General features: G+C 35.3%; 1 protein-coding gene across 1 annotated transcript; it reads left to right on the plus strand.

The window, feature by feature from the left end:
• The first annotated feature begins 4,885 nt into the window (after positions 1-4,885).
• Positions 4,886-14,848, plus strand: LOC133571819 (zona pellucida sperm-binding protein 3-like). The gene is made up of 9 exons (XM_061924316.2): positions 4,886-5,106; positions 8,043-8,335; positions 8,395-8,513; positions 8,576-8,676; positions 8,739-8,916; positions 8,988-9,105; positions 12,339-12,421; positions 12,511-12,623; positions 14,430-14,848. Exons 1-9 carry the CDS (start codon positions 4,965-4,967, stop codon positions 14,501-14,503), a joined length of 1,221 nt encoding a protein of 406 aa, XP_061780300.1. The 5' UTR covers positions 4,886-4,964; the 3' UTR covers positions 14,504-14,848.
• Positions 14,849-15,228: the final 380 nt, after the last annotated feature.

Genomic DNA, 15,228 nt, shown 5'->3' on the forward strand with positions numbered 1-15,228 from the left:
GTCATAATTTTATATGACACATTTTGCAGTAAATAGTAATAATTTTACATCAAAAAGTCATAATTTTACGAGAAAATATTGCGATATTACAGAAAGAGAAAGAACATGAGAAATTGTTCCCACTTTTATAAGAAAAAATTTGACACATTGTGAGAAAAAGACTGCTTTTAGTTAAAAAAAAATAAAATAAAAATTGGGAATTTTTTGTTTGTAATTGGTTTCTAATCTTCATTATTTACTTCAAGTTATTACAGTATGTCTCTATATACATATTTATTTTATACATTTTGGCCAAAAGGGGCGCATTTCAATTTCTTACACACACTTGTTATTTTATATGTTGGCCAGAGGGGGAGCACTTCAATTTCTTACACACACTTGTTATTTCATATGTTGACCAGAGAGGGAGCACTTTTAAAAGCGACACACAGTCAATTTGAAAAATCCCTCCTTTTAGGGACCACCTTAATTTTGATAGATTTCACCACCAGGGGTGCAAATGAGACATTCTCTATTAGATGCAATGGTTTTCTGTATTGGGAGCATGATTTATGTCCTAACTTGTCCTAACACACCTCCTCATATGGAAGCTACTTTTCCTTGTTGATGTCTCAAGAAGGGGAGGAATACAAGAACACACACACACGCGCGCGCACACACACACACACACACACACACACACACACACACACACACACACACACACACACACACACACACACACACACAGTGACGTCACGCCATTGTTACCAGCAAACGCCATTAGCGTCTGCCTGTCACCATGGCAACCATGTAGTATTTATGGACATATTCATGAGCTGTGAAACTGTAAACATGCCAGAAAGCTTTCGTGTTGCTACTGAAGTGTTTGCATGAGTTTCTAATGAGATGATGTCATTGCTGTACTGCTCACAGCCACTAGGGGGCATATTTACACAGGATTGCTATGATAGGTGGTGATGTGCCAATTATTTCATATCAAATATTCCACTTTGAAAAACATTTTGGGGAAAAATATTGCATATTTCGTATGTTTACCATAAAAAACTAAGTTTTTTTTATTTGACAAAAAGAGCATAAAACAAACAAAAAAACATAAAAACTAATAAATAAATAAAAAACCTCATCATTGCTGAATTTGATCTAAAGATGTAAGCCTTGAAAGTAAAATCAAAAAAATGTATGACTTATTTTTCACACTTTTATGAGTGGGACCCTTTTGGATCCCCAATCATTTTTAACTATCAATGCTGAAATAATAATAATGAATCAAAATCAATTTTGTTTTACTGACATATTTAAAGCTCCAATTATTTCACATCTAATATTCTACTTTGAACATTTTGGGGGAAAAGATTGCATATTTTGTGTGTTTGCCATAAAAAACTAAGTTTTTTTATTCGACAAAAAGGGCATTAAACAAACAAAAAAACATACAAACTAAGAAAAACTTATAATTGCTGAAGTTGTTCTAGAGATGTAAGCCTTGAAATTAAAAACAAAAATGATGACTTATTTTTAACACTTTTATGAGTGGGACCCTTTTGGATCCCCAAGAATTTTAGTGTTTATTTTTTGTGAAACTATCAATGCTGAAAAAATAATAATGAATCAAAATCTATTTTGTTTTACTGACATAGTAAAGGCTCCAATTATTTCACATCAAATATTCCACTTTGAGAAAAAAAAAATAGAGAAAATATAGCATATTTTGTGTGTTTGCCATAAAAAAACTATGTTTTTTTATTTGACAAAAAGGGCATTAAACAAACAAAAAACATAAAAACTAATACAAACTTATGATTATTGAAGTTGATCTAGAGATGTAAGCCTTGAAAGTAAAAACAAAAATGATGACTTATTTTTAACGCTTTTATGAGTGGGACCCTTTTGGATCCCCAATAATGTTAGTGTTTATTTTGTGTTAAACTATCAATGCTCAAAAAGTAATAATAAATCAAAATCAATTGTGTTTTACTGACATATTTAAGGCTCTAATTATTTCACATCAAATATTCCACTTTGAAAAATGTTGTTAAAAAAAATGTATGACTTATTTTTCACACTTTTATGAGTGGGACCCTTTCGGATCTCCAATAATTTTAGTGTTTTGTTTTTTTATAAACTATCAATGCTCAAAAAATAATAATGAATCAAAATCAATTTTGTTTTACTGACATATTAAAGGCTCCAATTATTTCACATCAAATATTCCACTTTGAAAAACATTTTGGGGGAAAATATTGCATATTTTGGGTGTTTGCCAAAAAAAACCAAAGTTGTTTTATTTGACAAAAAGGGCATTAAACTAACAAAAAAACATACAAACTAATAAAAACGTATAATTGCTGAAGTTGATCTAGAGATTTTAGTGTTGAAAGTAAAAAAAAAAAAAAAAGACTTCTTTTTCACACTTTTATGAGTGGGACCCTTCTGGGTCCCCAATAATTTTAGTGTTGTTGTTTTTTAACTATCAATGCTCAAAAAATAATAATGAATCAAAATCAATTTTGTTTTACCGACATATTTAAGGCTCTAATTATTTCACATCCAAAATATTCCACTTTGAATTTTTTTGGGGGGAAATATTGCATATTTTGTGTGTTTGCCATAAAAAACTATTTATGACTTATTTTAACACTTTTATGAGTGGGACCCTTCTGGATCCCCAATAATTTTAGTGTTGTTTTTTTTAACTATCAATGCTCAAAAATAATAATGAATCAAAATCAATTTTGTTTTACTGACATATTTAAGGCTCCAATTATTTCACGTCAAATATTCCACTTTGGGGGAAAAAATTCGGGAAAATATTGCATATTTTGTGTGTTTGCCATAAAAAACAATTTTTTTTTATTTGACAGAAAACACTTAAAACAAACAAAAAAGATAAAAATGTATTATTGCTGAAGTTGATCTCGACATGTAAGCCTTGAAAGTAAAAACAAATGTATGACTTATTTTTAACACTTTTATGAGTGGGACCCTTTTGGAGCCCCAATAATTTTAGTGTTTGTTTGTTTTTGTAACTATTAATACTAAAAAAATAATAACAAATCAAAATAAAATAAAACATTTTTTTTAATTATTGACATATTTAGGGCTCCAATTATTTCACATCAAACATTCCACTTTGAAAAATGTTGTTAAAAAAATGTATGACTTATTTTTCACACTTTTATGAGTGGGACCCTTTTGGATCCCCAATAATTTTAGTGTTTGGTTTTTTTAAACTATCAATGCTGAAAAAAAAATAATGAATCAAAATCTATTTTGTTTTACTGACATATTTAAGGCTCCAATTATTTCACATCAAATATTCAACTTTGAAAAAAAGAACAGAGAAAATATTGCATATTTTGTGTGTTTGCCATAAAAAAAACTGAGTTTTTTTATTTGACAAAAAGGGCATACAACTAACAAAAAAACATACAAACTAATAAAACTTATAATTGCTGAAGTTGATCTACAGATTTTAGTGATGAAAGTAAAAAAAAATTAAATATGACTTATTTTTAACACTTTTATGAGTGGGACCCTTTTGGATCCCCAATAATTTTTGTGTTTATTTTGTGTTATACTATCAATGCTCAAAAAGTAATAATAAATCAAAATAAATTTAGTTTCACTGACACATTTAAGGCTCCAATTATTTCACAACAAATATTCCACTTTGAAAAATGTTGTTGAAAAAAATGTGTGACTTATTTTTAACACTTTTATGAGTGGGACCCTTTCGTATACCCAATAATTTTAGTGTTTTGGTTTTTTAAAAACTATCAATGCTGAGAAAAAAAAATAATGAATCAAAATCAATTTTGTTTTTACTGACATATTTAATTAAGGCTCCAATTATTTCACATCAAATATTCCACTTTGAAAAAAAAAATTGGAGAAAATATTGCATATTTTGTGTGTTTGCCATAAAAAACTATGTTTTTTATATGACAGAAAGGGCATTAAACAAACAAATAAACATAAAAACTAATAAAAATTTATAATTGCTGAAGTTGATCTAGAGAGTTTAGTGTGGAAAGTAAAAAAAAATAATTATGACTTATTTTTAACACTTTTATGAGTGGGACCCTTTTGGATCCCCAAGAATTTTAGTGTTTATTTTTTGTGAAACTATCAATGCTGAAAAAATAGTAATGAATCCAAATAAATTTTGATTTACTGACATATTTAAGGCTCCAATTATTTCACATCACTCTGAAAACATTTCGAGGGAAAAATATGGCATATTTTGTATGTCCATCCATCCATCCATTTTCTACCGCTTATTCCCTTTGGGGTCGCGGGGGGCGCTGGAGCCTATCTCAGCTACAATCGGGCGGAAGGCGGGGTACACCCTGGACAAGTTGATATTTTGTATGTTTACCATAAAAAAAAACTAAACAAAAGGAGCATAAAACAAACAAGAAAACATAAAAACTCATTTAAAAAAAACTCATCATTGCTGAATGTTATCTAGAGATGTAAGCCTTGAAAGTAAAACAAAAAAAATGTATGACTTATTTTTAACATTTTTATGAGTGGGACCCTTTTGGATCCCCAAGAATTTTAGTGTTTTTTTTTAACTATCAATGCTCAAAAAATAATAATGAATCAAAATCAATTTAGTTTTACTGACATATTTAAGGCTCCAATTATTTCACATCAAATATTCCACTTTGAACATTTTGGGGTTAAAAGATTGCATATTATGTGTTTTTAGCAATAGATTTTGTGCGCTAAAATTGAAATTAATTTAGAGAATAATTAATTTGATTAACAGAGAATGTTAGCGGCAAACGTGCGCCTTTGACCTTTGACCCAGCTGACTGGCCTCCTGCAGGTTCCACAGGTGGGCGTGAGCGGGAGAACGAGGCGCAGCTGGAGGACAATCAGCCGGCAGGCGCAGACTAGAAAGGTGGAGCTGCCGCTGACTGGGATCTCTTTGAGAGGAAGAAACCACTTTCATCATGATGATGATGATGATGATGATGATGAAGATGGCGTTGTGTGTGGCGTTAATGTTAGCGTTAGCGCTCGCCTCGGCCCAGGACGGGCTGTGGAGTCGTAGCCGGTCGGACCAGAAGAGGCCTGAAGTCCAGCATGTGGCAGGTAGACCTCCTCACCTTCTCCTCGCTGCTAGCTGGGAAAGACCCTCATGAATAAATGGAACGCGTGTTAATATTTGACCGCGAGTTGAGCGTTTTAAAGATTTAAAGGCCGCTTCTACATGAAAAACCTTTTTATGTTTTCTTGGCTCCGCTGAATATATTTGTAGCCCGACTAAAGTCTGGTGAAACATCCTCCATGTTTGTCTTTTAACACTGACGTTATTCATGGAGGTCATGTGACCGACCTTGATGGCTGCTTTTTCCAATCGGGGCGTGTCTTGGGAAAGTCGATATTGTAAAAAAGGTGAGTTTAATGCAAAATAATGGAAGTAGGCACACACATATATACAATCCAGTGTGTAAAACAAGTAGGGGTGTCAGTCTTTGGGCATCCAATGATTCCATCTGATTTCTGGGGTTGTGATTTGATTCAGAATTGATTCTCCATTCAACATGATCCACGCAATGTATTATTTGGTGTATTAGTTATAATGAAACTTTTTCAAAACCGGTTACAGGTTAGAAAATCATCTGGTTGCATGGCAATGGCCTTAAAAAAAATTGTTTTAATGGTTCTCATGAATAAGACAAATGTTTTACTATATAATGTATTGTATATATTTTAATGTGTATATATATTTGTAAAATATATATTTAAAAAAATGTAAAATATATTTTTTACAATGTTGTAAAATGTTTTACAATGTTTTGTAAAAGACCTGTTTTACAATGTTTGTCAAATATGTATATTTTTTAAATATATTGTGTATATATTTTACTACATACATTTTTCAAATGTATATAACATATTTCTATAGTTTTATACATAGTGTTTAAAAAATATCCTATTTTTATATATACATATATTTAATGTTTTGTATATTCTATATAGATATATTTTTAAAACGTGTTTTTAAATATACAATATATATTTTTAAAAACAGTATAATATAAATTTTTATAATATATATATATATATATATATATATATATATATATATATATATATATATATATATATTTTTTTTTTTTTTTTTACGATATTTTAAATATATATTTTTTGCAATGTTTTTCCTTACAATAATTCTTACAATATATATTGTAAAAAATGTTCATTTAAAAAATTTTTTATTTCTTACAATATATTTTTTAAATAGCATTTTTTTACTATATATTTTTGAATACATATTTTTTTACATGTTTACAAAATATGTATAAATAAGAAATATATATACAACATATATATTTTATATCATTTATACATATATTGTAAAAATATGTAACACATATAAACATTTATTTTTTTTTTAAATACATTTTTTTGTATATTTTTTATACATACAGGTATGCATATCAGGGGCGTCACTAGCTTTTAAGGACAGGGGGGGCTTAGCCCCCAGGAGATGCACAGGATGCGAGCGAACGTTACGTGCAAGCACAAAACTTCACAAACGGCTAACAAAGACTTAGAAATTATTCATTATTATTATTTATTTTTTTAAATGCACTGGACGAAATGAAATGCTCCGCGGGACGATGGCTTTTAACTTATTTTTTCTTTTTCTTTTTATGTATTTATTCATTTTACATTTTATATTAAATGTCTTGGTTTTTCCTCCCTCTGAAAATCCTATGAAATGTTTAACAAGCCATCCTATAATAATACAACAGCTATTAATGTAACAATACAATAAAACAAATATATTTAATGATGTTTTTTTTATTATTTTAACAATAGGCTAATGTATATTACTTTATATAGATTCTACAAGAAACACAAAACTTAAAAAATAAATGATTTACAATTGCACACACAAGGTTTTGTGCAGCTTCACTTATTGTAAAGGAAGATAATGTTCTTCGTACATCTGCAGGACCGCAAGCAAGGTCGCAGAGAAAATGCGGACTGGAATTTGAGTGATGTGGGCATTTGCTATATGAACAAGTGGAATGGATTGGATACCGACGCACTAAAGGGGCTCTCTACCTTATGCTACGAAGTGAGGGGAAACTGAGTGAATAATAACAGGTTATGATTATTTATTTAAACTCATATTCGGGCCACTTTATGACTATGTCGGCATGTATTTGTAAAAAACAAAAACAAAAAAAAAAACAAATTATTTAGGGGGGCTTAAGAATATTTTAGGGGGACTTATATTTTTCTAATTATATACAGACAATATTTTTTCACGCCCTCCCTGAAGTTGGTTACTTTTATATCTCTCTGTGTGTGTGTGTGTGTGTGTGTGTGTGTGTGTGTGTGTGTGTGTGTGTGTGTGTGTGTGTGTGTGTGTGTGTGTGTGTGTGTGTGTGTGTGTGTGTGTGTGTGTGTGTGTGTGTGTGTGTGTGTGTGTGTGTGTGTGTGTGTGTGTGTGTGTGTGTGTGTGTGTGTGTGTGTGTGTGTGTGTGTGTGTGTGTGTGTGTGTGTGTGTGTGTGTGTGTGTGTGTGTGTGTGTGTGTGTGTGTGTGTGTGTGTGTGTGTGTGTGTGTGTGTGTGTGTGTGTGTGTGTGTGTGTGTGTGTGTGTGTGTGTGTGTGTGTGTGTGTGTGTGTGTGTGTGTGTGTGTGTGTGTGTGTGTGTGTGTGTGTGTGTGTGTGTGTGTGTGTGTGTAATGATGAGGTGGTTCGGGTATCTGGCCAGGATGCCTCTCTGGGGAGGTGTTTAGGGCAGGTCTGGCCGGTGGGAAGACCCAGGAAACATTGGGGAGACCATGTCTCCCCAACGTATCCTAGGATCTCCTCCAGGGAGGAGCTGTACAAAGTAGCTGGGGAGAGGGAAGTCTCGACTTTTCTGCATAGGCTGCTGCCCCCGAGACCCGGCCTCAGATAAGCTGAAGAAGGTGGATGGATGTAGTTCCATATAAGTGCATATAGTCTTTCTTCTTCCACTGATTTAGAAGCCGGTCTGCTTGTCCCTCACCTGATTGTCTTCCAGATCCTCGGCAGTCCTCCCATGAGACTTTGTCCTGGAGGTATCCGGAACCCCCAGCAGAGGAGGAGCCTCGCTTCCCCCCTCACTTTGAGCTGAAGACTCCAGAGGCGCCCGAGCGCGTCCACGTGGTCTGCGGACCCAACTTTGTCCGAGTGGAAGCCCAGAGAGACCTTCTGGGGACCGGCAGAGCTGTCCAGTCTGAGGACGTCACGCTGGGAGGATGTCCCGCCACGAGGGAAGACTCTCATGTTCTGGTCTTTGAGGCGGAGCTGCACACCTGTGGCAGTCAGCTGCTGGTGAGCCTGGACTCCACACTCAGACCCTTTTCTTTTAAATCATCTAACCTCACTTTCAGATGTCTGAGGACACCTTCAGCTACGTCTTCACGCTGCACTACACCCCCTCTCTTCTGGGACACGGTCCCATCGTCAGGACCAGAGAAGTCTCGGTCAGCATCCAGTGTCAGTACCAGAGGTCGGCGTCCAGGAAACTGAAGCTTCAGTCAAGTCCGCTTTCTAAAAATGTCCTTTTTCTAGGATGCACGGCGTGAGCAGCGCCCTGAAGCCCACCTGGATCCCCTCGTCTGAGTCCAAAGATGCCGAAGAAAACCTTTACTTCTCCCTCAGTCTGATGACAGGTGGGTCCATTAAGTCCGAGGGTCTTCTGACACCATCACTCTGGTCCTTGTCCCACTTTCAGACGACTGGCAGTCCCCCCGTCAGTCTTCTCAGTTCCTGCTGGGAGACATGATGAAGTTTGAAGTGACCGTCAAACAGTTCCACCACACCCCGCTCAGGGTGGCGGTGGACAGCTGCGTGGCCACCGTGTCCAAGAACGTGGACACGGTCCCTCGATACGCCTTCATGGGAAACAACGGGTCCGTTCACCGGTGCACGACTTTTTGTTGTTCCCTGCTGGACTTGAAGGTGTCTTCTGTGGTGCGTTCAGGTGCCTGTTCGACAGTCAGCTGACGGGATCCAGCTCCCGCTTCCTGCCTCGCTCGCATGACGACCGACTGCGGTTTGAGATGGAGGCCTTCATGTTCCAGCAGGACAACCGAGGCGTGGTGAGATGATGTCCCGCTAACGTTGGTCTAGACTTTGGGGGAAAAAACTAAAGTAGGGGCGTTCAGACTACAGAAGATTGTCTCTGAACGGTCTTTTCTTAGCACTCGTGGAAGTTATAAAGGTTGGCTTGCACACTGTGGTAGTGCACTCTCCCTGGGCTTGTGGTGGCAGATCTACACTCTCGATGACTTCTTGTATTTGATTACTGAATTAATACATAAGTTACAGCTTTCACTTAATGTGGCTGTGCTTTCTAAATATGGCTACAAAGTAAATCATTCTTGCACACTCCCTGGGCTTGTGGTGGCGCATCTACACTCCCGACGGCTTGTATTTGATTATTGAATGAATACATACAAGATACAGCTTTCACTTAATATGTGGTTGTACTCGCTAAATATGGCTACAAAGTCCATTTTTGCACCCTCCCTGGGCTTGTGGTGGCAGATCTACACTCTTGATGACGGCTTGTATTTGATTACTGAATGAATACATACAAGATACACCTTTCACTTCATATGTGGCTGTACTCTCTCTAAATATGGTTGCAAAGTAAGTTATTTTTGCACACTCCCTGGGCTCGTGGTGGCGGATCTCATACTTTCACGACAGCTTGTATTTGATTATTGAATGAATGCATACAAGATACACCTTTCACTTAATATGTGGCTGTACTCGCTGAATATGGCTACAAAGTAAATCATTTTTGCACACTCCCTGGGCTTGTGGTGGTGGATCTCATACTGTCACGACAGCTTGTATTTGAATATTGAATGAATACATACAAGATAAGATCTTTCACTTAATATGTGGCTGTACTCTCTGAATAGGGCTATAAAGTAAATCATTTTTGCACACTTCCTGGGCTTCAGGTGGCAGATCTACACTCAATGATTGCTTGTATTTGAATATTGAATGAATCCATACAAGATAAACCTTTCACTTAATATGTGGCTGCACTCGCTACATATGGCTATAAAGTAAATATTTTTTGCACACTCTCTGAGCTTGTGGTGGCGGATCTACACTTTTGATGACTACTCGTATTTGATTGAATGAATACATACAGGATACACATTTCACTTAATATGTGGGCGTACTCTCTAAATATGGTTACAAAGGAAATCATTTTTGCACACTCCCTGGGCTTGTGGGGGCGGCTCCCATATTTTCACGCCAGCTTGTATTTGATTATTGAATGAATACATACAAGATACACCTTTCACTTAATATGTGGCTGTGCTTTCTAAATATGGCTACAAAGTAAATCATTCTTGCACACTCACTGGGCTTGTGGTGGCAGATCTACACTCTCAAAGACTGCTTGTATTTGATTGAATGCATACATACAGGATAGACCTTTCACTTAACGTGTGGCTGAACTCTTTATACATGGCTACAAAGTGAATCATTTTTGCACACTCCCTGGGCTTGTGGTGGTGGATCTCATACTTTCACAACAGCTTTGTATTTTATTGAATGAATGCATACAAAATACACCTTTCACTTAATATGTGGCTGTGCTCGCTAAATATGGCTATAAAGTAAATCATTTTTCACACTCCCTGGGCTTGTGGTGATGGATCTCATACTGTCACAACAGCTTGTATTTGATTATTGAATGAATGTGTACAAGATACACTTTTCTCTTAATATATGGCTACAAAGTAAGTCATTTTTACACACTCCCTGGGATTGTGGTGGCGGATCTCAAACTTTCATGACAGCTTGTATTTGATTATTGAATGAATGCTTTTTAGCAGCGGGTCCTTAAGCCTGAGCCACTAAATCGTTGACAGAAAACCAATTATTTGAAACTGGAGCTTTTATTAGCCTTTCTAAACAAACCTTTTTTTTTTGTTTTTACAAAAATCAATTTCCATTTTTAATTTGCATCATATTTGATACTGCAGTCACAAAATATTATTTTTATATGTAAATTATTGACAGAAAATTTCAATTATTCGAAACTAGAGCTTTTTGTCTTTCTGAACATTTTATTTATATATATATATATATATATATATATATATATATATAATTTTTTTTTTAAACAAAAATCAACTTTCATGGAGGTGTTGAAATGGCAATGAAAAATTGCTAATGCTAATAGTAGCCTGTCGAAGGCAAATCCAATGTAAATTAGCATCAAGCTAGCGCATTTTGGAGGAGTGGAGCCTTACTTTACATTTGAGCGTTTTTCTACCGAGCATACTTGCTATGTTGGTTTGGAAAATTGCATCATTACCTGGAGGGGGTTTGGCTGAGTCCGCTCTCAGTGCTGCTTGACTGTCTACGTGAACCGCTGTCTTAGTCTGCAACCGGACGTTACATCACGGGCAACAGTGGTATTGAAAGTTGGCACTGTTTGATTAGCGTAAATTCCAGACTATAAGCCGCTACTTTTTTCCTACACTTTGCACCCTGCGGCTAACTTATGGGTTCTTATTTGCTGACTGACATAATGCAAATGGTTACCAAAAAAAGACACTGAAAAGATTTTGTGCTATGGCACTATCTTTCGGACAGGTGCTGCAGTGTCCGTCCATATAGTGCTTTCGACCGGAAGTAAAAGTGCCGGTTTGCTTTCTAGCCATTCATAGCGTTTCTACTCTTATGGATTCTTCATTCACCACTCCAAGCAACGTTTGTAAGTTTTACAATATAACTAAAACAATTCTTACTTACTAAACTGTCCCATCTATGATGTCTGTAGGAGTGTTTTCATGCATATTTGTACGTGCTATCGTGATGTCGATAGCGTCGTTAGTATTAGCGTTTAAGAGTGTCTTGTTAGTATTAACTTTCGGATTGTTTCACAAATTCCTCAGTAAATTCACCAAAACGTCACCGTGGAGTTATTGAGTCTGTTTAGCTGATTGGAAAACTAAATTGTGCAGCTAGTGGGTCCATGAGGATGACTTCTGTTTTGTTTGATCAGCCGTTTTACTGCCGTGTTAGTTTGGAAACGATTTAAGGTATGTAAAATATTTCACAACATATCTGCGGCTAATATGTGGAAAATGTTTTATTAATCTGAAATTTAGTGGGTGCGGGTTATATTCCGGGAAACAAGGAATACATCAATCGATACCTCATAGTACCGACGGAATGTGGTCGGTGCCTATAACAGTACCAAATTCGGTACCGGACCCTATGCATGGAAAAAAAATCAGGTGGTGTATTTTTTGCGCGTTGGTGTCGACACTTGACAACCCCATCTTCTGTTTAGCTCTTCATCACCTGCAACCTGAAGGCCACGGTGGCTTCTGCTCCTGTGGACTTCTCCAACAAGGCCTGCTCCTTCTCAAACAGGTGAGCGTTTATTTCGTCAAAAAAAAAAAAAAAAAAAAAAAATGGCAGCGTATACTTCCGGCACAATGGAAGATCATGTCTTTTGACAGGTGGAGCGAGTCGAGCGGCATCCATCAGGCTTGTTCTTGCTGTGACACTGACTGCGCGGAGACAGGAAGTCGCCGCCAACTGGCAGGAAGTCGGGGTCACATGACCAGAACAGGCAAGTTTTGAAAGTGTTCTCGATTCCTCCTTTTTCAAGTCACATCAGCCAAAAGAGGAGCTCATATTTCAGGACAGTACTATTGCTGTATGACACAGGTGTCCGTGTGGCCCTGGGGACATTTAGGGCCCCCCAGTGCCTGCAGAACTTTCTACAAATACTATTAAAAACTTCTTCTTTTTTTTAAAGTGGGATAAAAGATCAAACCGGTGAAATGGAATAATAAAAAGCTGTAATGATGATTCTAATAAAACAAGCTGCCATGCAAGCTTTTATTTACTTTAAAACTGTCATTGCTCAAAAATAATAATTAATCAAAATCAATGTTATGAACTATTGCCATGTTTAAGGTTCCAATTACTTCACATCAAATATTACACTTTAAAAATAATTTGGGGGGGGGAAATTGCTTATTTGTGTTTTTGCCAAATAAAAATGTAAGGTTTTCTTTGACAAAAAAAGCAAAACAAACCACTAAAATTATATAAAAATTTAAAGTAAAAAAGAAAAATGTGACTTATTTTTAACACTTGGGACCTTTTTGGATCCCCAAGAATTTTAGTGGGATTTATTTTATTTTTTTCAAACTGTCATTGCTCAAAAAATAATGAATCAAATCAATGTTATGAATTATTGACATTTTTAAAGCTCAATTACTTCACATCAAATATTACACTTTGAAGTATTTTGGGGGAAAATACTGCATATTTTGTTTTCCATAAAGTTTATTTGACAAAAAGAGCATAAACAAAAAAAATTTAAAAAATAGTAAGGATTTATAATCTAACAAATCTTTTAAAATAATAATAAACATGACTTAATTTTAACACTTTTTTTATGAGTGGGACCCTTATGGATCCTGAAAAATTTTAGTGGGATTTATTTATTTTCAAACTGACCTTGCTCAAAAAAATAATGAAATAAAATCAATGTTGTGAATTATTGACTTATCCATGGCTCCAATTACTTCACATCAAATATTACACTTTGAAATATATTTTGGGGAAAATCTTGCATGTTTTGTTTGCCATTTAAAATGTTCTTTGACCCCAAAAAAAGAAACCACAAACATTAATATAATGAAAAACAGATCTCGCGTGTGTGCGTGTGCGTGTGCGTGTGCGTGTGCGTGTGTGTGTGTGCGTGTGTGTGTGTGTAAAATAAAAAATATAACATTTGTCGACAGATGAACCTGAAGTTGATCTAGATATTTAAGTGTTTAATAAAATTAAAAATATATATGACTTATTTTTTAGATATTTAAGCATTTAATAAAATTTTAAAAAATTATATATTTTTTATTTTATTAAACTCTTAAATATCTAAAAAAAATAAGTCATATATATTTTTTTTAATTTTATTAAACTCTTAAATATCTAGATCAACTTCAGGTTCATCTGTCGACAAATGTTATATTTTTTTATGTATGCTTTTTTCTTGTCAAAGCTGTGTGTGTGTGTGTATATATATAATTTTTATTTTTTATTATATAAGACTTTAACATTTTTATGACTTGATACCCTTCCTAGTCCTTGGGAAGCCCGAAGGGTTAAAAAAAGAAATATTGGTTTTGAAAATGTAATATATGAAAATGGCCCCTGCATGCTTTGATTTTTTTTTTTCAGTGTGGCTCTGAGGAAAAACTTTGGACACCCCTGCTATACAAGCTGTCCACTGACTACTCTAAATATAGTCACTATAGTGCTGTCCCCTTGACAGTACACTTACTATATGTGAGGTGTGCCATTAGTTTTGGGACACGCTGCAGTTGAATGAAGAGCTGTAATTCTATTTGGAACGTTTCAGGTGCAGAATGGGAGGAGGGGGCTGCTGTTGGACCAATCACAGTGAAGGAAAGACCCGTGAGGAAAGTCATGTGACCACGTTAAAGTACACCACTCCAACCTTTGTTTGCTTTTACTTAAAAAAAATAAAAAAGTACAAATAAAACAATTGATTTGACATGTTTGACGTGAACTTGTGTGTAAATGTCCGCTGACGTCAGTTACTGACCGACGTTTTTGAAGGGAGCGTGTACAAACATATTCAGCATTAAATGTATTAACGGAGTTAGTGTCAGTACTGCCACCTGCTGGACTAAAGCAGTGTTACAACTAAAAGTGACTGTTCTATTAACAAGTCTTTAGCGTTGGCCGGGTATAAAGGGTTGTTCAGGATGTGCTTGATCTCACTTTTGAGCTTCGTGGCAAAGGTTTTCAAAGCTTATGTACGTGTGATTTATTTTTTAAATTGGAAAAAAAAAAAAGGAAAAAAAATCACATTGTCTTAATGGGGTATTGTGTGTAGAATTTTGAGGACAATTTATTCATTCGATTTTGCAATAAAGCTTTAGAAAAAGCGAATACTCTCCGGATGCGCTGTATATGCATTTTGAAGGCAAAATAAATGTCATCGCAGCCGCCATTATTGCTCCTACTGGCGGCTAAGAGTACAGCAGCCTATTAGTGTACTGCTATTAACGCATCTTGCTCGGTTACGTCAGTGTTTTTCAACCTTTTTTGAGCCAAGGCACATTTTTTGCGTTGAAAAAATCCTGAGGCACGCCACCAGCAGAACTCATTTAAAAAAAATAAAAAAAAATAAA

The sequence above is a fragment of the Nerophis lumbriciformis genome, linkage group LG29 (assembly GCF_033978685.3).
Source record: "Nerophis lumbriciformis linkage group LG29, RoL_Nlum_v2.1, whole genome shotgun sequence".
Classification (NCBI taxonomy): domain Eukaryota; kingdom Metazoa; phylum Chordata; class Actinopteri; order Syngnathiformes; family Syngnathidae; genus Nerophis; species Nerophis lumbriciformis.